Consider the following 23,761-nt stretch of genomic DNA (forward strand, 5'->3'; position numbering starts at 1 on the left):
AATATAGTATTGAATGTCGAAGTGCACACAAGTAATATTTGATTATACTGTATTTTATTTAACTATGATTGTTTTTAACCCAGTGAAGAAAGTGCTTGCAAACAGCATTGAATATATTATACAGTAGCCGAAGAGGGGAAAGAACAAATGATTTAAAGAGGCTGAGAGCATATGTAATGGAGGGTGGGAGGGTTGGAGAAAGGGAAGGGGGGGAGAGGGAGGACAAGCGGGTGGGTGCTGTGAAATCTGTTAACAGGGGAGCTCTGTGTGTTTGCTAGCTGCCTTGGCTGCTTGCCCAACTTGGCTCATTGTGATAAAGGCATGATCGTGGACTCCAGGCAGCCCTCGCCGCCGCCTCGGCTGCCGTGCGTCTGGACTCGGCCCCGCTATCAGCGCTGACATGGAAAGACCCGTAAGTGCCTTCTCTCCCTGCCCGCTGTCTTCCTCTGCCTCTGCCTCTGCCTGGTGTTGCCGTATGCTCTGTCGCAGATTCAGCTGCGGCTGCATGTAAGCGTTTCACTCGTGTTTGGCTACCTCTGTCTTCATGGAGCTCCTATAGGTGGGAGGACCGCTGGTTATGGGGGCCACCTTGGCAGCTTTCTCTTTGCACGCTCACCCTTGTCCCTTGGCCTGCCTTTCCGGGCACAGATGCCGTCCACCCGTGTCCCCACCATGCCTTTGTCGGGGTTTGGTATTGTGTTTACACATTTACGTCACTCTTTAAAAGAAGGAGCCGAATAAACCCAGAAAGGTAGCATCCCCCCCCCAGAGAGGAGCAGCTGAGAGCGTGCGGCTGGTGTCAGCAACAACCGCTTAACACTGACTTTGTGAGATTCAGACTCAGCTGCGACTATTTTCGGTGGTATGTCCTCATGATATGTTGTGTTTGGATTCCCTGACAACTCAAAGCGGTGCGCTAAAATGGCTCCGCGGCACGCTGCCTCTCAAAGTGAGTCCTAACTTCTCTCATGTTTTATAGGACTTAAGAGAGTTCGGTAGCTAGAAGAGTCAGGTCTCAGTCAGTCTTTTCGATTACTCAGAATAGAGGCTGCAAGGGAAAAACATTATGAATCTTTGCAATCTGACGGTGTGGTGTGTGCGCTTATGTGTGACATTACCCAGATGGAGCTACCTCAATGCTGTCATTGCTGCTCCACTACTGGTGGACTACCTTATAATCAGGTTTGGGAAGGTTACTTTAAAAATATATCCCAATACTAGTTACTCAAGTTCACAATTTATTTTATAGTGGGGAAAGAGTGACTCGTGCAAGAGCAGAAGGAGATGAACCCATTTCAAGAGAAAGTGTCAAAAAAATACATAAACAATGACATTGACTAGGCGGCCCGGTAGTCCAGTGGTTAGCACGTCGGCTTCACAGTGCAGAGGTACCGGGTTCGATTCCAGCTCCGGCCTCCCTGTGTGGAGTTTGCATGTTCTCCCCGGGCCTGCGTGGGTTTTCTCCGGGTGCTCCGGTTTCCTCCCACATTCCAAAAACATGCATGGCAGGCTGATTGGACGTTCTAAATTGTCCCTAGGTGTGAGTGTGAGTGCGAATGGTTGTTCGTTTCTGTGTGCCCTGCGATTGGCTGGCAACCGATTCAGGGTGTCCCCCGCCTACTGCCCGAAGACAGCTGGGATAGGCGCCAGCACCCCCCGCGACCCTAGTGAGGATCAAGCGGCTTGGAAGATGAATGAATGAATGACATTGACTATTAAATTAATTGTCACTGTGTAGTAGTAGTCCTACTCTCCTCACACTTTCAGCAATTACCATCAAAACACTTATTACAAGCAGGAGATTGGTTAATTGATTGACTGATCAAAGGCCATTTGAAACAATTGCTGAATTGCATGAAGTTAGCTGTTATCCACAAGCGTTATATTCGGTTGTATTAATTTGTCCAAATTTTAGTCTTTCATTGGCCAAATATTTCTGGGCCAAACTCAACATCAGCTGGAGTTGCTGTTCTGTAATCGCTCATGGAATCTTTGGCTAAGGAGCAAGTATGCATACCGTGCTTGCTACATTGAGATGTTTGGGATGTCCTGGATATGCGTTCCCCGCTCTGTAACGGAGCTGCATATTAAACGCTCCGCGTGTGGCTTAATGGGCATGTGACGTGGCGTAGCAATGCACATGGGCAAGCTGTGATGCAAGACTGAATCGTGTATACCGGTATATATATTCGTGTAAGTCTAACTTGGAGGGCGACTTACGATCACCTGTGGGAACAGCCCTTCACTCTCCACGTTTTTACTCATTCTTCCTTCGGACTTTGGTATTTCTCCAGCTTTTCATGTTTTGTTTTGTTTTACGGATGTTGCTACCATTGGGGATCGTGACATCTATCATGACTGCAGTCTTCTAATGTTTATCCGCCACCACTATGTCAGGATGGTTGCCTATCACCAGTATGTCAGTCTGGATATGCAAGTCCCGCAGGATCATGCCCTGGTTGTTCTCAAACACCTTTTGAGGGATCTGCCATTTCGATATTGAGGAGGCCTCTAGTCCATATTTGGTATAGATGTCCCGGTACTTTATTCCCGCTCCCTGGTTATGCCGCTTCATGTCTGCCAGCATCTTCCACGTTGTTGTGTCTGGAGCTTTTTTTGAACAGCCCACCCGTCTGATGTGGTCGACGCCAGCCTCTATTGATCTGATATTTAGGGCCTGTTCTTGTGCTGCCAATTAGCGCCTCTGTGCTGTCTTTGCCCTTTTTCAGCCATAAGCGGCTCGGATAATGGATGGAGTGATGGATATGATTATATTGATTTACATTTCATTATTATTGCTGCCTGTCCAGACACGCTGTGACCCGGTGCTCAGAAGGGACCATGAGAGGGACTTGGAGCTGGACAAAAAGATTGAGGCTCTCAGAAGAAAGAATGAGGCGCTCATGAAGAGATACAAGGTGAGGACAAGTGTTTGCAGGCGTAGAGAGCTGCGCGTCGTTGAATATTTTCACTTGTTGTAATGAGGCGTTAAACTGCAAGGCTCTGAAATCTGTTGAAAGTGTTTGTTCTCTTATATGCTTCCTGATTAGTTATCTATTTGGTCGAGTTGCCTTTAGGAGGTGGAAGAGGACAAGAAAAGAGCAGAAGAAGAAGGAATGGCGCTGCAGAGCCGTAAGGGCAAAGCTGATGATCTAACGATCACAGTAAACAAGTCCACTTGTGTGAGTTCTGACATTATTTCAAGCATTACCATTTTGAAGCTTTAAAATTATTTTATGGGCTTGTTGTCCAACAGGTCAGCCGTGTGGTGGTCACCAAGTCCTTTAACAGCGGCTCACCTGCTGGGAAAGGACAAGAGGAAGTAGGAGCGGGCCGATGCGAGGAAATTACTGTGCAGCCTGCCGGCAGTGTCGGCAGAGGGCACAAGAAGCAGCTCATTGTCACCATGGCTGGTAAAAAGGTGAATTCTGCATTATTTTGGAGTGAGTCGAGAGTAGAGTCGCAGAGTGAGTGTCTTACATTCTGGAAAATACAGTCAATGGATGTCTCACGAGCATGTTTTAAACAATACGCAGATGATCATATAAATAATAAATCGATTGCATTTTTTTGCACTTCATAAAATACACCTGCAGAATCTGATGAAAAATTCTGTATTTCCAGTTTAATCGAACTTATTGCATCATACTGAGAAGTGTTTCTAATCTTTATTAAGCTACACGCGTCAAAGTTTGACACAGCTCTCAGTATGATGGTAGCAGTTTTACATAACTGGAAAATACAACAGCAAAAATAAACATGGTTATTCTTTACGGTTGATGCAAGATCAGACAGATATTTGGCCTTGGCTAACCATTGTTCTTTTTTATTGCAGTACATTCTGATCGTGTAAAACTGCAGCCATCATACAGTCAAATATTTAGATTCTCTCATGTTACAAAATATAATATTGGAAACGCGTCTCAGTATAATGCAGTGTGAGTGACTCAAATATTGTGTTGTTCAGATCTCTTGTTTGTGATTCACATATTAATTTTATGGCAAAGTCAATCAAACATGACCAGGATCCTTATTAATATTTATGAAGGTAGAAATGTTGCTACAGCTGCAGCATTGGGATCTCATTGCAGGTGTACCTAATAAAGTGTCATGACAGTAGACCTTGCCACACTTACGCCAACATGAACAAACCCTTTCTAGGGTAAGAGAGTGGTGTGTGAGAAGCCTGAAAAGAGGCCAGACCCCCCCTGTCCGTCAGATGTCAAGAGCCCAGCTGATGAGCTCCAAGCTGGCGGCGTGGAGGTGGCAGGGATCGGAAAACAACCATGTCACATGACCAAGATGGACATTACAGCAGCGCAGGTGTGTTGCAGACTTCAACTCTTTCCCGATGAGCCATTTAAAAGGCAGCTCCGACTCTCATGCCCTGTCTGTGTCCCCTCTCATGCATCACAGAGCTGTTTTGCATAGATGCCAGACCGGCCACACCCCTGCAGCAATGGCGCACAAAGGCTGGCTGACAGGCGGTTTATCAAGGCTGTTGCTGGCATGGGATCAGGATAGGGAGGCTATTAATACAGTTGCCGTCCTCTGAAATGCTGATCTATGTGGTCTACATTAATTACAAATGCAAAAAAAAAAAGTAATACATTTCCATGAAACTTTGTAGGGCAGCGCATATGGAGAACCCATTAAATTGAAAAAAATCGCTTTAAGGTTGCTGTTCGAGTCGTGATCGAACTCCGGAGTTTAGAATGCAAATGACCTAGTGTCATCTGTCAGTTCCCATCATCTTACTTTGTACATGTTCATAAACGAGCTACAAGAGGGGCAGACAAATTAATTTATTGGAGTTTCTAAGGTAAAACACAACCTGTTCAGGGATGTTGGTTACCCTCATTGTAAAAAAAAAAAAAAAAAAAAATCAGTGTAGCTTGTGCCATACTTTTCTGTCACATACGTTTTAACAGAAGTAAATTCTTAATATCCGGATATAAAATAAAAAGCTTAATGATAAAGACAAAGTTAAGACAAAATTATTTTCTCTCATTTGACTCAATGAAAGTATTCCTCCACCACCAAAATGAAATTCAAGAAAACGCAATGAACGCAATCATTTGGGACTTCCCTGGCATCTTACCTCGTCTAGTAGCCTGTAGCATACAGTTAGACAAAGGAACGCTCATCAAGTGCTGCTTTGCACTTCTGTTTTATACTCAAAATGAAACTTCAGTGACACTCAATCTGGAACAGGTTATGATATTAACCCAAGCCCTTGAGATCTATCTCATGCAAGGAAGGCCTTGTTCTTGATGAGTTGACATGTTGAGATGTCACATCAGATACAATTTGTTTTCCTCTCCAGCACATGTTTAACGTGAATGGGCTGAGACACACATGCGCATGAAGTAGCCTCCTTCAGCTGGGGTATGAAATGCCACACTATCAATGACCTTATGCCACCTGAATGTGAAACAAAAACATTCAGACAGCTGTTCCGTTTCACGTGCGCCCGCAGACGCCGGATCGTCAATAAGCTGACGCACAGACAGCTGATCCTCGTTGCCGCAAGCGACGTCTTGGGAGGCGGCACTAAAATAGGGGTAGAGCAAGTTGACGTTATGCTCACTAAACCGGTGTGCGGAACATGCTGTTCTCTTTTTCTGTCACGTTATATATCTCCTGCACTGAATCTGCACTTGAATAATAGCCTGCGCTCCAGCGCACCAGTCATCTGTGACTCCCAAGTATCCTGTTTCTTAACCAGTGCCATAAACAGTAATGCACTGTACTTTGTGCACAAAGAAAAATGCTCTTATACATGGGGAATAATAGGACTCCTCTTTCTTGTTTGAATAGATTTGAAAAGATTAATCGCACATTTTTTCGAGTTGTTCGTGCTTGGAAATGAACTGGGACTGAGAAAGGGGTGTGGCTATCTGGCACTTTGTAATGGCTTGAAGCCTGACAACTGCTATCTGTTCACACACACTGAGAGTGACAATGGAGAGGTGCGAGGGGAGAAAGTATGTCTGCTCCCAGCCTCGTATTTCTCTATTCCTAAGTGGTCTGCTCTCCTCCACCACGATTGTGTTGCATTTTTCATCGCCCGCTGAAAAGGCCGATTTCATCTCATTAACATTCAACTGCTTTCTCGTCATGAAAAGGCTCATTATGCAACCAAAACGAGAGGTCTGGAAAGGTGCCAGCAAAGGGTCAGAAAGGAAGAAGGAGTGTGAGGCAGGACAGACAACAAAGAAGAAAGGAAAGGTGGAAAGGTGTTTTTGTGTTGCTGTCAGTGGATTTATGATGAGAGCAAAGTGAAAAATCTGCGCGGGCATATGAGACCACCACTCAGAGTTCATTAGAGCACCTGTAATATTTGCACCAGAGCAGTCTGCTTTCAGAAATGCGTACACAATTTCCCTCCTCTTTTCGGGGAATTGACTTGTCCCCCCCCAAACTGTTCTGATGACATATTGCAGTGGGAATTTGCAATCAGGTCTTCCCTGCGTTGGCGCTCTTGATCCACTTGGATGCAGTGTTGGCTCTTCATTCCCACCGTGACCCTCCTCGATTTGATTGCAGTCGATGGCTGCATTGATAAGACTCTTTTCAGTCATGTTCAATGGGCACGTTGATGTGGAACCATGATGACAGATAGATGGATGGATCTATGCACGGTAAAAAAAATAATAAAATCATGCACGGTAGGTTAATTGAACACTCTGAATTCTCCTTGAGTGTGATTGTGAGTATGATAAAAACATTCACATTCACTCTTTTTTTTTCTATGTGTGCCCTGCGATTAGCTTGTCACCAGTGTTGTACCCCGCCCACTGCCCGACATCAGGTGGGATGGGCTTCGGCACACCTGCGGCTCTCGTGAGGATAAAGCGTTTCAGATAATGGATGAATGAATTATTTTGATGTTTCCCGATTCTCCAATTACATGCATTCAGGTCACACGGACGAGCAAAAGGGTATATCTGGGGGGGGAAAACGGAACGAGAATAGGTTGTTAGGACCATAAACATCATGAGGTGAAGTTATGTTCTAACAAATGAATCTTAAAACATGTCACTACGTACATATATATAAATGTCATATCTCAGCTCGTTGCGTAGGATGACTGGCTGCAGTGTCCGATTGGAGGTCTCGACTTGTCACCTCAGAAACTGGCCTCTCACATTGCTCTTCATGAAGGCAGTCCTTTGACGAGTAATATTTAGCAGGGTGGCCTGGGTTGTTTAGCAGCAAGCAGGCCTGTTGGAACATGCATGGAGTAACTTCCCTAGTGGTGCCCAGTCTCCTTTGGGGTCCAGAGGAGGAGAAGAGAATGGAAAAAACAGTGAGATGAGTACATGCCATTTTGATGTTCCAGGAAGGCAACATGTTTACATGGCTGTGATTGGTACAAACATGAGTGGGGACAACATCACCCTCACTCAGCTCTTTTTCTCCCTTTCATATTCTTTTCATTGTTTCCGTAAGAATGAATGCACTCAGAGGCACGTTGAGTTTCCTCCTTCCCCGGCATTTCGGCATTTTCAAGTTCCTTAAGCGACAGCAGTCGTCTTTTCTCTGTCTACTTTATGAAAATAAAAAAAGCGCTTTTTTTTTCTCAGAGATAGCTTTTATGTGATTTCCCACATTAGTCCTGGTTCACGCCAGGGCTTTTGTAACAAACGCACACAGCCTCAATCCTCTTTGATGTGTTAAAAAGCATCTCCTTTTAGTATCGCACGCAATCCTTTCTGCTCCCATCACTGTAATCAATAAACGGGTTAAGAGCAGAATGAAGGGAGGGGACATAATTGCATTTACTGTACACTCTGCTTTTCCTGGTCTATTGTCGCAGTGCATCCCATTTTGTGGATTCACGGTAATGATGACAGACAAACACGCAGCTTTATTGTAATCCGTACAACCCGAAAGGGACGACGTTGGCATCCACGGGGGGGCAACCAATCTTGCATTGAGGCAGCACTGATGTTTACATCCACTTCATCATAATAATAAAATCTCATTGTTACTTCTTTTTGAATACCATCATACATCATCGTTGCTGTCGTGTTGGCGATTAACGAGCGAATTGGAGACTAGATGCACTTCTTGTTTTTGGCGGCCTATCTTTAATGAGATTATTTTCTTCCACTCCACTGCACTGTTTAGTGCGTATTAGCGTGAATAATGTTTCAAATGTATTCTAATAAAAACTAAATGGCATCCGTGCTTATGCTGCTCTTTAGCTGATGCTCTAGTCTATTGCAAGGCGGCGATGCCATGGTTTTAATCTATATTCATGTACAACTGAACCCTCTAGGTCAAACACAATATATTTTCTTTCAAATGTGTTCACATTTAAAATCTCTTCTACCATAGAAAATTGAGAAAGTCACCACCATAAACACTTAATTACTGCCCGGAGACGGCTGGGATAGGCTCCAGCACCCCCCGCGACCCTAATGAGGATTAAGCGGTTCGAAAAATGGATGGATACTGGTCAGGCAATATATAATATACTGTATATTCAATGTGTTGGTGACAAATACGCAAATGGAAATGTGTTCTTTGATATGTTAGAGTGAATTAACTTTCCATTCTACTGTATTTAGTCTACTAATAGTGAGCAGGAAGGGCAGTGAACCCCACTCATTCAATTTCCGTTTTCGTAGTCGTTCTTGGAGTGCATTAATGCGGCACTCATTTTCAAAGGGAGACAGGTCCGGACTGATGGCAGACCAGTTCAGTGCTCATTTTCTTTTACTGTGAATTCACGCGAGAGAAACACATGCAGAAAATGGCTTGGAGTTGTCTTTCTGAACGAAACAGGGACGTTGCCGAAAACTAGAAAGAACAAGAAAAATCTCCAGTTTCTCAGAATCCTTTGCCACAAAATCACCAGGGAAAATTTTTTAAGCATCACAAATGCACTGGGCTGTTTTTTTTCTATGTCAAGGAGCTGGAAATCACAGATCTCAACGTCCCCACATCGAAGGAGGAGCAAGAGGAGTACCTGCAGTGGAAAAAGGAGCGTGAGAAGATTGACAAGGAGAGAGTGGCGCGTCACAAGAACGCCAAGGGACAGTGGAGGCGGGCGTGGGACATAGACAAATCAGAGAACATGTAAGACTTCTTACCTCTGCCGCGCACGTCATTGAATGCTTATTGCTGTTATTGTACGTGACAGTGGTTTGGGTTACAAAGAATTTTGCCTCAGCGTCAGTATTTTAAGTCAGTTATGTTTCGTCTTTTTTCTGCAGTAAAATATATGTTATTGTGTATTCCTTTCCCGTGTGATGTACGTTTCGGTGTTCCACATGTGTTTCAATGCTACGCTTGAATAATTTGACTTCTGCCGTGAAAGGGTCAATTTAGTTTAAAATTCCAAAAAGCTCACTGAAAGCGAGAGTCCAAAAACGCTTTTATGATGTTGATCATTTATGGCAGGCGGGCTGGGAAATTTGTTAAGCACTGTGTTTGCTACAGAAATGTGTTTTAGTTGATAGTTGTTGTGATTTAAAAAATCAGCCAATGTTTTTAAACTCAAGCAATCTTGCTGTATATTATTCATGTTACAGAAAGTGTGGAAGAGAACAAATTTGAAAGAAGACTCCTGGCACTCGTAGTGGACTGAATGAATGTACTGTTTAGGGAAGCATCAAAACGTAAAGAGACAAGGGAGGAGCGGCTATTTTTAAGACGGGGCTCATCCCCTGATGGAATACCTTGCCTTATTTGGTGAGGCTTAAACAAGGACCACCGGGAAGAACAGAGCACGTTTGTGTCTCATTCACCAATTGTTGAGATGGTATTCGTGAGCTGTGAGCTGGCAAAGCCGAACTTCATCACGCTGCACTTTCATTATTTAAATTCTTGTGGCGAAAGAAATTCACAACAATGATCTTGCTAATTGGAATAGGCTTGAATGCTCATAGATGATGATCAATGGCGTCAATGGATAAAGAGTACTGAGCATAATCACTTGACAATTTTAAACTTATCGACTAAAGAAAACTTTTGCCTGTAGGTTTTTAGACAAATCCCTGCCGGACAGAGATTGGGTGCCTGCAAATCGAGGTGAGATGGTCCCCAGCGAATTATGTTCTGATGTAATTGTTTTATTTTCATCCCGATATTATCTGTTACCAGGAGGACGAAGCACCAGAAGAGGACAGCGGAGGTCTGGTGCTGACACACGAGGTGATTGTCAAAAGTAAAGCGGTTTTGCCTATATTTGACAAAGTATTGCTTTAAATATGAACATATACCACAGTACTTATTTAAAGGCAAAGAAAAATTGGATTCAACGACTCATTGGCTACTCAAATGAGAAATATGGCACCAGCTTTAAAATCTGTTGATTCATATGAGCGTCATGAAATGTTGAATAGTGGGGCTCAGGAGGTTCTAGAGATTTTATAAATGTACTACCCAGCAGGAGGAATGAATAAATAATAAATTTAATCTAAGCAAGGGGGAGCATTGAATTATGCATTACAACTTGGTCTTGAACAACCTGTTTTTTAAAAAAAACAGCTTAAGGGGTTGTTCAAGATGGAACAGCCATTTAGCTTTGACGTCTACGTAAAAAATGAACACTTAAATACGATGGTGTGGAGGGAAAATCTGAGGCCCCTTTTTAGTTTTAAAAGGTAACTCAGTGGCAGCGCGGTCATTGAGAAGTTAGCACTGGCTCACGGTTCGGAGGTTTTTCGGTTCGGATCCCAGCTCCGGCCTTACTGTGTGGACTTTGCACGTTCTCCCCTGCGCTTGTGTGTGTTTTTGGATACTCCCAAAAAGCCCAGAAAAAAAAAAGGTTTTACTCGAAGGCGTAAACGCAACTCATTTAGTCAAGTATCCGCCCACTACATGGTTGGTTCCCACCCACTCAACTACACCAACCGCGCAATGTCACCAACTCGGAGAACTTCAGTAAGAACTTCATGATTGACTGCGACATAAGTTCACTCCAGAGGAGAGAAATTGGCTGGTGCTGACCGTGACTTTTCATTTGTCTTAGGTCATGAGAAGCGATGCAAAGACAAGTCGACTAAAAACGTACAAGTAATGAGCAGCAACGCGAAAGGCAAAGATCGTCTGACCGGGAGGGCCAGAAGGTCAGTACAACAGCTCTGACATCTTCTTTTAGAGCCCGCTTGCACTTAAACAGCACTCGGTTGAATAAGTTAATTCAACCATTGGGATATGGAATGTCTCACACCGCATGGGAAGACTCGATTTTCCGCACTGCGCCCTAAAATATAAATTCCCAAGGATGTCGTGATAGATGAACTGGAAGTTGTGGCAGCTGATTAAATATCCCAGAAGGTTCCACTCACATCACGTTCTCTGTCGCTTGTTGCTTGTGCTCTGTTGCGAAACATTCTTGTGTGTTATTGGCGTCGTGTTGTCACATAAGCGTCACTCACAAATTATTAGAAAGCCACAAACGTGAAGTGCATTATGCATTTCCGTGATTGCATTTTTAAAAATAAATATATTGTTTTCGATCTTATGACAGGGCTGCGCTGGAGAAGCAATATATTAAATCAACATATACTCATAAAGCCATTAGATTGACCATTTTGCAACAAAAGTGAGTCTGCCTGCCAGTGAAAATTTCCAAATTGTTTGTGCCCAAAGCAGCAATGTTGGCAACGCTCATTAGTGTATTTTCCAAAGACAAGCTGAGCATCTGCACTCAACTTCTTTGGATGACCTTTGCGAGGCCTGTTCCAAGTGGAACCTTTCCTTGAACCCACCAGTGTCAAAGTCAAGGCCCGGGGGCCAGACGTGGCCTACCACATCATTATACGTGTCCCGCGAAAGCAAATCAAGCATGTCAAGTTCCGTGACGCTTGCTAAAGTCTGAACCACGTTTTCAAATTGTCATATGTAATTCACAATAATTAAATTTGACTTCTGATTTTAAAACTCCTTATCTATCATCTGTTGAGGTCCAATTTGAAAATGTAGTCATTCACGGCGGAGTTATTTTGAGGAGAGAATCCATTTAGGAAGCCAAAGAAACAAGTGACAGTCCAACACATCACTCAGGTGAGGCCTAAAGGGGCTTCTGACATCTGGCTGCACTGCTGCCAGAGGAACTATCAAATGTGTCTCGCAATAAAAACATCAACGCTTCTCATGAATACGACTTAATGGTGGGCCTTTTTTTTTTAGATGGCAAGACCAAGAAGAAGAATATAACCTACAGGTGAGGCCAACCGTTTTGGTAGAGAAATTTTCCCTTAAAGAAGCTGAACACAGCTGACTGCATGTCTCGTTCATGTAGACTTCTGATACACCATTGGAGGAATTGCTGGAGGAGCTTAATGCGCTGACAGATGCTGAGGCACACGAGCAAAGCGATCACGACTCAAAAAGTAAGCCGTCACAGAGTCCAGATATATTAAACGCCTGTGAGGAAGTGAGGGGATCCAAAGGTTCTTTGGCTACCTTGAGAGCAGACACCTCAACGCAGGAGAAAGCAGATGCCTCGCCCCCTCGGGCTTCAGAGAAGAAAGTGCGATTCTCGCAGGAGCTCATCCAGGGGGCTCAAGCAAAGCAAATCACAGGCTTTCAGGATTCCTCCAACTCTGAATCCGGTCCAACATTCTTTTTAAAAGCTTCCTCGCAGAAAAAAATCTGGCACAAAGTGCCCCAGCAGCATCTGGAAAGTGCCAAGGATGAAGAGAGTCATTGCCAGCAGCAGGCTTCTGAAAGTCAATGTTCAAAAAAAGACATCAGTGCCCCCACAGCGCCCTGCTGGCCCCCTGCTGACAAGGCCTGCGCTTCTCTACTGGAAAGCTCTGTCCAGCCCGTGGAGCTCACCAAGTCCAACGCAAACACAGGTGGGGTACTCCGCACGCACTCATCAGAGCATTTGGTCCACCTGCACAATCTCCTGCTGCGCAACATTGCCAAACAGGATCTTTTTGTTGTTGTTGTTGTCAAACTCCTGCTTCACACTTCAGCCCATTTATCAGTCAAATAGTAATTACACAAGTTGCATTTCAGTGTGCGTCACTAAAATTTCAGCTTAGGTACGGCTAGTAAAAAAAAAAAAGGAAAAAAATGGATCCCTCCATAGGATTATGCAGGTTGAACATTCATCAACATTGATCCCTGTTTTTATTTCACAGAAGAAGCTACTGACTTGCATGTATGCGTCTCCAGCCTGGAATCAGGGACGTCACACCCGGAACTCTTTAGCTGCAACGACAAGGTCAGTGCGAGGCAGAAGCAGAGAGGGCCGAGGGGAATCGATAGGTGTATAAATTGACTGATGGAAAGTGCAAATAGGTGATGATGTTAAATGGATGACGACAGAAAAACGACCCGCGTGTGTGAACGGCCACTGTGTGATATTCAATTTCTGTTTAAGTATATCAGCCAGCCCCCCGGGGCCAGTTAAGAGTCCAGCAGAAATAGCGTCACGCCCCTCGTGGAATAGATCTCCGTCTTCAAGTGTGCAGAGTGAGATGTATTGATTACCTACGTGATGAATGGGAAGGTAATCACCATTTTCGCTGTCTGTTTGCAGGCAAGAGAGCACGGCAGGATTGTTTAACACGTTCGGGATGCAAATAATGAAAGACTCGAATGCGGATGCTCAATGGAGGTGTGGCTTCCTGGCCTTGCGGTGTGTCACATCTCTTTGATCCGACACAAAGGAGCATCGCTGCACCCGAGCATACGTGGCGACACATCATTTCCTACGTGTGCATTAGAGTGCAACGCCGCTGACTGTTTACATGTTGTCGTACGCGGGCTGGAAGGTACGTTCGTGTAACATTACAGGAAGTTGGCCTTGAGAAGAGACATTAGACTTAGTCTATTTGTGTAGTGCCCGGTTGTGCCCTTGGGCCAGTTTCAATAATGGGAAAACATCTGCACTATAAGGGGGAATGAAAAAAAAAAAGTCATCAACCTTCCATCCAGGGCGGCCCGGTAGTCCAGTGGTTAGCACGTCGGCTTCACAGTGCAGAGGTACCGGGTTCGATTCCAGCTCCGGCCTCCCTGTGTGGAGTTTGCATGTTCTCCCCGGGCCTGCGTGGGTTTTCTCCGGGTGCTCCGGTTTCCTCCCACATTCCAAAAACATGCGTGGCAGGCTGATTGAACACTCTAAATTGTCCCTAGGTGTGAGTGTGAGTGCGAATGGTTGTTTGTTTCTGTGTGCCCTGCGATTGGCTGGCAACCGATTCAGGGTGTCCCCCGCCTACTGCCCGGAGACGGCTGGGATGGTCTCCAGCACCCCCCATGACCCTAGTGAGGATCAAGCGGTACGGAAGATGAATGAATGAATGAATGAACCTTCCATCCAATCGGTGTGAGGAGCTACTGTGTTAGCAGCTGCGTCCAGCATCAGTCGGTGGCCTTTTGTAACTCACCTGTCACTTTCATTACTACATACTGATTTTATTTTTTTCAGAAAACAAGTTGATTTGTAAACTAAACTACTGACATTGAACCTGTATGCTGTTGAAAAAACAGTAAAGACAGAGAGCATTTTACAAGGACTGCTCGGATGCATGGTCGTCTCATACCATTTGCACTCACGCACGCCATAACTTGTGCCGGCCTGATTTAAAAACGAAAAGCTCCTCTTGACACGTTGACATGTTTCTACGTTTCAAATGGAAGCAATACGCGCCGATGTATGGTTAAGAACATAATGGGGTCAAAATATCGGGACACTATTTTGACTGTAATATTTTATGCACTGGAGAAGAAATGGAAGTTTTGCACATTTGTCGGTTTGACAGCAGGGATATGAAGTCTACTGCTCATGCCTTCAAAACTAAGATTTTTGCACTTGTTTTTACGCCGTTTAAATTGACAGACAGCTGTGCAACTCGTAATTTGTCCACCGAGGCCTCGAGGCACATCTGGGAGGGAATCACTTGAGATGTTGAAAATAAATCAAGTGCGGCCATGACGTTTTGCCAGTAACACAGATTCAACCGCAGCTGCCATTTCACGCTGTTTTCTTTTGTCGGTTGTGGAGGGGGGAAGAAAAAATTGACAAAGCATTCTGAGAATGTTGTTGTGCCTTGTATTTTCGCTTCATCAACTATAATTGACACAATGTATTCGTCAACGCACACTTTCACTTGTCTATCACGCTTCTTCACGGAAGCGTTTTTAAAATGTGTGTTCCATTCAACGGAGTCAAAATCACGCTACGTAGCCTTATCTTTTTTTTGTCCAAATATGATCTTGGAGTGTAGTTATGTTACATAACCATACGTCTAGTGGTTAAATGACCTGTTGCAAGGTTTTTACAGTTTCAACTGCGGTTACATTAAAAAGAAGACGGGGGGGAGGGGGGGACGTCAGGTTACAGGCAGAAATGTACTGGGGAAGAACACAGTTAAGGCTTTTGCAACCGTGAAACAAAAATCTGTAATTTGACAGAAGAGAGTGCAGTTGACCTTATTTTTAAATCCCCTTTGGGAGTTTAGAAGTTTAGAATATTTATTTTTAGCAGGTTGTTCCACGTCATTTGTATTTCGATGTTCCTGTCACGCCTCAAATGGCGCATTAAAAAGATGGTTGTGGCTCCGCAGCTGTGTCCCTCGTTTTTTTTTTTTTTTTTTTGCTCTTGTTATTCGAATGTGTGTGACAAATATGAAGAGGACATGGATTAAAACAAAACAAAACAAAACAAAACAACAAAACAGTGTTTCTGTACTATGGCCTCAAATTATGACCAGCAGTACTACGTGACGCTCACCTCCTCCCCAAACACGTGCAATGATTTTCAGTTGTGTCGATTTTCCATCAACCTGCATACGATCAAATCAAAAGCTTTCGCCCTTTTCCGCTTGGCTGTACACACACATCCACAAAAAAGTCAGAATATAGTAGCAGAGTAGCAGAAAATGTGACGCGCATGCACGGACTTTTCACGCCTCTCAACCGTGGCCCACTGAATCCGCTTTCATGTTGGATTTGATTAATTTCTGATGAGCTCTCTGCAGAGGTATCAAATTGAAAACTGCTCCCTCTTTGCCTTACAGGTGGGACCTCCCTTATGTGCTTCGACAGTATTTTAATTATCTCCTCCTGCAGCGGTCACCATAGCAGCCTTTCTATCTCTCGGGGACAACACACGTTGACTCGCTGCAAAGCGTTCCGAGCTTACTTTCTGTCCATGTCAAGTGTTCTCTTCAAACAACAAAGCAGATTTGCATGCTTGCTACAGTCCGAGTGCACTTCTGTGCAAAGGTAGCCAATAGTTCTCGGGGTATGACGCAATGCGCCGCAGTGGGGGTGTTAATATAATGGAAATAAGTCCTGTAGGCTGTTTGAGGACTCAAGTGCAGTGTAGGATTACGTTAGTGGCAATCCACAGCACAGAGAGGCCAGTTTGAGGAAAATATTGTTCGAGATCAATGAAAAGCTCCAGAAAGGAAAACAAAAAGGGCTTGACTCTCTGTGTTTATTTAAAAAAATATCATGCGTAGCTGATCTGAGCGACACTCATATCTTATACGCGATGAGGTAACAGTTGGAGGCTCTTGAGGTGTTTCATTACAATCCTGAAGAGGGTTCAAGTACTGTGTTGACCCTGCCAGAATCTTAAGGCGGCCTGGCGGTCCCCACCGAGCTCTGTGCGTCATCTCCCGAACCCCGACGGGATGTTCACAGCACGACCTCGGTGTCATCGAGTGACGCCCGAGCCGTGACGAAACGATTTGGAGTGGCGCAATAAATCTTAAATCCTGTTGACGTACGACTGAATTGCACACGTCGGTTTCGTTTGATACTCCATTAGGGTTCAATAATGCTCCAGAAACACTTTTGTTGGGTTGTTAGACAGTTATCACAGCTGGGAAAAGACCTTCCGAGCGTCGTCATGATGAAAGATTTTTAACGTGGTACGTCACATTTGTTTAGCAAAGATTTACACTCGTCATTACAAGCCTATTTCTTAAGCAGCTGACATGGAAGTAAACTCCGATTTCTGAGGCAAACTTAATGCATAGTGCTTGTATTTATTATTAATGGAATTTTCATACCGTTTAATGCTTCAAAACAAGTACGAGGAAGTCATTGGTCTCCATCTAGTGAAATGCGTTCTCATTTACTCGGAAAATGCCTCTGCTGCATCATTTCAGCTTCATCTGCAACTGTTTCTTTGGATGTTATTCAGCTTTTTATTATGTAACTGTTTTTGCCTTTTTAAATGACAGTGTTACTCCTTTTACAAAACGTCCTTATTCATATCTGAATCCCTGTTATGTATTCCAGATAGGAAATTGTAGTGCATTACAATCTTCAGGCGTTATGTTATGCTGGTCAAAATAAAGGCCAGAGAAGCTCAGTTTCTAGCAAACAACCACCCCTTTTTTGTGCATTGTCATAGGCAGCATGACGATGCAGTATTTGGACCACTTTTAAATATACAGTATAGGCAACGATTTATTCATTTATGTTTTTGAAATTGTATAATTATGAAAGTGTAGGTTTCAAGAACACAACCGCTTTTAGAGCAATTTTACTGGGGTGTGGTCTTAGATCTGGGCTTTTGACAGAGGGCCGCAGTTATACATGGTCAAACACACCCATACACACACGCACACCCTAAAATTCTTCACTATATTTATTTGCTCATGGTATTTATTCATTACTTTTCTTCATCTAGGGGGGCCTGGTAGTCAACTGGTGAGCACGTCGGCCTCACAGAGCGGAGGTTCTGGGGTGCGTGGGTTCTCTCCGGGTACTCCGCTTTCCTCTCACATTCTAAAGCAGTAGTGTCAAAACTCATTTTTGGCGCGGGTCACATTTTAGTTACCGTTTCACTTGGACGTCCAATATGACTGAAACCATATAAAGAAGTAAGGAGTAACTGTTGATTCAACTATTGTTTAAGTTACTATCATGAGGGGTTTGGTCACAAGAAAATGCTTAGAATATATCTGTTATTTATTACATGTGAGAATTTAAAAAACTTGGTTGACAATTTAGAATGGATCATGGAAGATGCTGCTTTCGCGGGCCACATCAAATAATGTGGCGGGCCAGATCTGGCCACCGGGCCTTGAGTTTGACACCTGTTTTCTCAAGACATGCATGGCAGGCTGATTGAACACTCAAAATTGTCCCTCGATGTGATTGTGAGCATCAATGATTGTGTGCCCTGCGAATGGCTGGCAACCAGTTCAGGGTGGCCCCCGCCTACTGCCCGAAGGCGACTGGGATAGGCTCCAGCACCTCCCGCGACCCTTGTGAGGATAAATAAGCGGATTAGAAAACGGATGGCTTATTCGAATGCCACACTACGTCGTCACAGTGTATCATGCACGGGCTTGCGCGTGTGCGTGTTTGTAGTACAAACACAGATGAATATCGCTACATTACTCTGCGTATCTTTTGTTCATTTTACAGACCTCTCACTCAAATATAACCTCAGAGTAATTTCATATTAGAAAATATTCTCCTCCGGGGTAGAAAGAGTCAAAAGGTCACCAGCCGCCTACAAGTCGTAGCTTTGAGTAATAACGGTCAGCACGGATGAACCCGCTTCAATCAATGGGTTGGCGGTCGGTCATTGGTTCTTTCATATATCACAGCGCACTGGAAACACATCTGTCGATTGTTGCGCGTTAATAGAGAAGCCAGAGTATTGACAGGGCTTTCATTGTGGCACACCTGTGTAGCATCTTTTGTTTAGTTTTTTCTAAATTCACCACAAATAATATATTATGACTGTTGCGTTGTGCCTTCCTACCCGGACTTGAGTTTCTGTTTGGCAAAGCAAACATACTCCACTGCTTGCTTATGATTTATGTCGGCAAGAAAATGACCTTTGGCCCCCAATGCAAAGTGAAAACATTATTTCGGGGCCCTTGTCATTCATGTACCTTCATCACCACTTTTTCTCCTCCTTTATGGCAACCACCAACCTTGTCAACCGCCAGCAAAGGAAGCGAATATCTCTTCTTAATGGTTCTTTTCAGAGAGATGGATCAAAAATAGCAGCCGGCAGCATTGTGTAATGTGTTCCTCTCTGCCTTATTCAGCGGGTGCTGAGATCGATCCACTTCCCTCACATGCTACTGGTAAATAGCTCGGAGTGGTTGCTCTTAATTCCGCCTCATAGTTGGACAGCTGTGACATGTGTGAAGTGGTTCCAGTCAGAGCTGCTGCAACACATCTGTGAAAGGTGAAGAGACCTTTGACAGCTCATTCCCACGAGATACCTTTTAAAAAAATCAGTGGATCCGAAACTTTCCCTATGTCTTACATAATGAGACTGTGCAAACATCGGGTCATTATTAGGTTTGTTAAAATCGAGATACTTTCATGATCACATGCAGTATAACTACAGCAGATTTTTCCCCCCCCAAAAAAATTTACACCAAGAAATTACGTAAGAAAATACTACCATGATGATCAATATTAGAATACTGTTGTGAAGTAAGTGTTCATTAAAAAAAAAACAGACAGTTATCGGATTATTCCTAAATAAAGTATTTCATATTATTATATAAGCCGCTGTAAAATTAGGCAAAGTTTAAAAATGTACACAGCGCTTAAATACAGGGGGGGAAAACCAAAAAAAAAATGATTTAACCCTTTCATGCACCCTGTCACCTGATAACATGATAAGCTGTCCGCTGTAGTAACCACTGTCCCTGAACGGGTTCATTAAAATACATTGCACATAAAAGGTTGTTGTTGTTTTTTTTTACTTAAAAGTAAAACAATTTATAAGATTCAATGTAAATATATAGTCATGTACTTGAAAGTTAAAATCAGCTGAACTGTACTTAAAAAATTTATTGTTGAAAGGTTTTCAAAATAAAAAGTACTTTATGGGATTTAAGAAAAAAATAATGTGATGTATGCATAACTAAAACCTTCATTAGAATACATTTGACGTCATTTCAAGGTTTAAATGTGATTGATTAGATTTGGATTTCATTCAGTGACTCTTTCACATAATCTCCCGAGAATCACTCTCTTATTGGTGTCAAAGCCATGCAGCGGATTTTGGCCTATGGGCGGGGTATCTAACCTGGTCTGGATGCCAGTCATGTGCAGGGCAAATCAATATCGACAACCGATCATCTAAACTCACATTCTCTCCTACAATATGGTTCAATTTAGAGTGGCCCATTAGTTCACCTGCCAGCGCAAAGGAAGGCTCACACTACCATCTTTTTTTTGTCTTCTTGGTTGTATACAGTACCTGTGCTTTATGCTTTATGCACAGGTACTGTACACAACCAAGAAGTGCTACATGCTACATGCTAGTGATTTTTCCCCCCACTCGAATAAGTAGCTACTACGAGGTCCTATTTCTCATAATCTAGTATCCCAAGTCTGCCATGTTGCTGCGGCTGTGCCCGTTTCCTTGCTGCCCTCAGTCTCCTCTTGGAGAAATTGTGCCTTATACGGGAAATCCTTGTTATCTGTCATTGATGTCGTTATAATGTAAGTCATGTCACTGGCTGATGTATATTTTTTTTCCCTCTGCTGTACTCTTGAAGTGGAAAACCATCTATCCAAGTCCGGAGTGATGAGACAAAGAAAGGTAATGGAATACTGTATGGATCGTCAGGGCCTTTATCCAGACTCGTTTTCTGCTTGTAAAACATTTGTGGTGAACCCAATTTGTGTATTCGTGCTCGCTGTATTGTTCCGAATATTATATTAGAAGGCTGCAACGATGACATAAGAATCCATGAATCTGTTGATTATTTTGTTGATTAATCAAATCTGTTTTTTGTTTATGTTGTTTTGATTTGTTTTGAATTTCCATCCCTACAAATTAAATTTAGTAGAGGACATTTTACTCTAAAAAGACGATATTTCGATTCAGTCGCAAAGTAAACTGAACTTTACGAAATGTACTGTGTATATTCCAAAAGAGGGCATTTTAAGTTTTAAATCATATCACATTGCCTGAAGTGTGAGTGACTTTATTCATTCTTTGAAACGTCTCTTTTTTGTTACCTGGTGAAAGCAGGAGCCTGCATGAATATCATCAAACCATAGAACCGAATATATTTTTGAGGTTGTTTATTTGTATATTTGGGATATAGTTATACCTATTGTACATAAGGTACCTTTAATAAAAATGATCTAATTACACTCTAGATTTATCAAAGCCAAAAAAGATGTATGCCTGCGTCTATATTATGTACATAACCAAGAGCACAACACATTTACAAAGTTATATGCACATACCTGAGCATAACTCAATAATGCAAGTTCTTCTACATGAAATCCAGGCTTGATCCATGAAAGTAAATACAGCCGATATGTCAAAATGCAACCAGTCAGTGTTCAAGAATGGATGTGATGGAGCAAGTCCTGTCCCATTATTTCAGCAAAATATTTTGACTGGAGTTGCACATCCAACTGCAGACACAACCTTAAAACAATCCAACGTGGGTTTAAGGCATACAGATGGCCCAAATGGGCAAACAAACTTAAAAAAAATAGCTTAGTTGGGGGTTGTTTGAGAGAGAGGGGTCCCCTTAAATATCAGTTATAGATCACAGCAAAGTATCAGGTCAAGTGGAGCTCAGAATCCATTAGTGAATTTGCAAACGAGTGCTGTGTGTTTCTGTCCGACCAGCGGCTGCCTATAAACACAAGCCTATATGTACGATCACTTTTTGTGACAGGGATGGAGGGATGCGGAGGCCCCGGTCACTCAGAACTCGTCCCGGAGCTCGGTGGCACGGTTGACGCGTCGGAGGCTACCTGATCCCGATCTCTTTCTGCTCTTTCTCCTGGCCTGAGCGCGTCTTCCTCCTCCTCCTCCTCCTCCTCCACTCGCGTCTCCCTGTCCACACTCGCCGATCTCTGCGTGGCTCCGCGGGTCGATGCGTAAAGTCCACCCGCCATATCGTCGCTCTCCTCAGTGTAATCCCACTGAAAAGCCCGGGCGTGCGTCGTCGAGCCCTGCCCGGCGGTGTGGTTGACTGGCAACTGCGTGGAGTTCCACTCGGACACGTTCGCGGCGAGGTTCGCCGGAGGAGCCGTGACCCCCGGCTTTGCAGCCGATGCGTTTGAGGATGCGCTGGTGGGCTTCCAGATGAGGCTGTAGTAAATAGCCAGGATGATGGCTGCTAAGGACACGGACAATACATAAGCAAAGACCGTGGCGAGTCTCACCCACTTCTTGTTGGTCTTAGCAGCCATCTTAGCCTTTTTGTCCCCCGTATAAGTAGCAGGTTTGCCCCTCTCCATATTGGGCATGAAGTCCCGCTCCCTCATATTACCCCTGTTTTTTCCTCGATGCTCCACCACCCCCTCCGTCTTGAAGCCTTCCTCTGACCCACAACCCAAGAGAAGACGGGAAGGCAGCAGTGTGGGCTCTTAAAAAATAAAACGAGGATTTACTTAGTGTCAAAATGAAATGCGTCCAGTGCATGCAGCATTGCGTCTCATCACGGACCAGCGAGCATCCACAGGCTGGGACGCGACATCCGACAAAGGTCCTTAACCTGCCCACATGTCCACGGAGCCGCTGGCTGTGTAGGCCCTTGGCCAGTCCGCGAGCGTTACACTCGATGTCATTTATCAAACGATGAGAAGAGATCACACGGGCGTACTGTCCTATCCAGCAAATGAAGTGGCTGGCTCAGCTAAAAATACAGAGAGGGGCGGGGAGGGGTCTCTTAAAGAAGCCGCAGCTAGCAAGCAACTCACTCCAAAATATGGATTATCCCCAGAAGTGCGCTGAGAACAAGGTCTGGCTTTCACGTGTTTAATAATGCATTAAACGTGTAGACGCATTTACGCCAATAGAGTAATATTTTTCATGAAATGAGGGTTGGACCAGAATTCATACATTTTGCCTTCCCAAACCTTCCTAAATACCCTCAAACACACCCAAGGGCAGACAAAAGAGAGTCTGCTTCCAAAATGAAAATCAAGTTTTCCTACCTGCCCGGGTGAGTAATTGTCGTTTCAGCACAATGGACAGCGACTCTTAACTATTAAACGCACGCACACACACACACACACACACACACACACACACACACACACACACACACACATTGGCACATGAAACTCCTCACAGAAAGGTCCGAGATAAGATTCGAATGTGAGACCAGCAGCCGAGAGGCAGCCGCATGCAGGAGTTCTTATATGATATGTCTTAAAGAGGAAGTTAAGTCAAAAATGTGTTTTACAGTAAAATGTTCTATGTGGCCTCACTGGTCTCAACACGGAATACTGGTTAATATTGCGTTTGTGAATAAAGCAGTATAATCCACCTCAGGGTCTACAATCCAACTCAGGGGGGTCGGCCATTTTGTCACTTCCTGTGGACATCACATTTGCTCACGGTTCAGCTTATGAACATCCGTGATTGGTTGTTACCTGAGCCCTTGCACATTGTGATGTCATTTTCAGATGACAGTAAGGGGCAAAATGGCCGCCCTAGGAAATAGATAAAAGTGGGTTGTTTTTCTGTTTAATTCATGTTCCACAAGTGTTATATTAATCAGAAAACTGTGTTTAGACTAGTGGGGGGCTCATTGAACGTATTATGTTAGTGAACATTTTTTACTTGATTTCCCTTCATAAACGATCAAATACAATTTCTGTCATGCGTCAATCGTTTTGATGCATGACAGAAAATTCCTCCAAGTTAAAGATTTAAGGAAAAACAACTCCGCACACTTTATTAGAGCAAACAACTTGCCTACTTTGTTGTGAGAACTAACATTGTTGTCGTGAATGTCTTCAATGTACATTTGAGTTATCCCAACATAAAATGACTTACTGTTTAGCTCCCCAAAATACAAACTGTGTTGTT

General features: G+C 43.8%; 2 protein-coding genes and 1 long non-coding RNA gene across 5 annotated transcripts in view; 2 read left to right on the top strand and 1 right to left on the bottom strand.

Annotated features, from left to right (window-relative positions):
* Positions 1-15,538, top strand: part of LOC127614978 (uncharacterized) — a 289,388-nt gene extending 273,850 nt beyond the window's left edge. Inside the window, exon 2 of the long non-coding RNA XR_007966769.1 lies at positions 13,912-15,538. This is a non-coding gene — a long non-coding RNA (uncharacterized LOC127614978). The remainder of the gene's footprint in view (positions 1-13,911) is intronic.
* On the top strand, positions 18-15,538 carry LOC127614968 (coiled-coil domain-containing protein 9B). Of its 3 annotated transcripts, none has more exons than XM_052086454.1 (13): positions 18-412; positions 2,811-2,918; positions 3,078-3,182; positions 3,257-3,421; positions 4,162-4,323; positions 8,924-9,090; positions 9,995-10,044; positions 10,117-10,167; positions 10,988-11,084; positions 12,151-12,184; positions 12,263-12,821; positions 13,113-13,195; positions 13,514-15,538. In XM_052086454.1, exons 1-13 carry the CDS (start codon positions 401-403, stop codon positions 13,538-13,540), a joined length of 1,620 nt encoding a protein of 539 aa, XP_051942414.1. In that variant the 5' UTR covers positions 18-400; the 3' UTR covers positions 13,541-15,538. The 3 variants fall into 3 exon arrangements, with proteins under 3 accessions (XP_051942414.1, XP_051942413.1, XP_051942415.1); XM_052086453.1 differs by lacking the exon at positions 18-412 and adding an exon at positions 863-949; XM_052086455.1 differs by lacking the exon at positions 18-412 and having other exon boundaries at positions 3,051-3,182.
* On the bottom strand, positions 5,207-22,765 carry LOC127614976 (putative transmembrane protein INAFM2). Its single transcript, XM_052086465.1, has 3 exons — positions 21,694-22,765; positions 7,053-7,273; positions 5,207-6,950 (listed from the first exon to the last, which is right to left on the bottom strand). Exons 1-2 carry the CDS (start codon positions 22,207-22,209, stop codon positions 7,256-7,258), a joined length of 534 nt encoding a protein of 177 aa, XP_051942425.1. The 5' UTR covers positions 22,210-22,765; the 3' UTR covers positions 5,207-6,950; positions 7,053-7,255.
* Positions 22,766-23,761: the final 996 nt, after the last annotated feature.

This window comes from Hippocampus zosterae, chromosome 14 (assembly GCF_025434085.1).
Source record: "Hippocampus zosterae strain Florida chromosome 14, ASM2543408v3, whole genome shotgun sequence".
Classification (NCBI taxonomy): domain Eukaryota; kingdom Metazoa; phylum Chordata; class Actinopteri; order Syngnathiformes; family Syngnathidae; genus Hippocampus; species Hippocampus zosterae.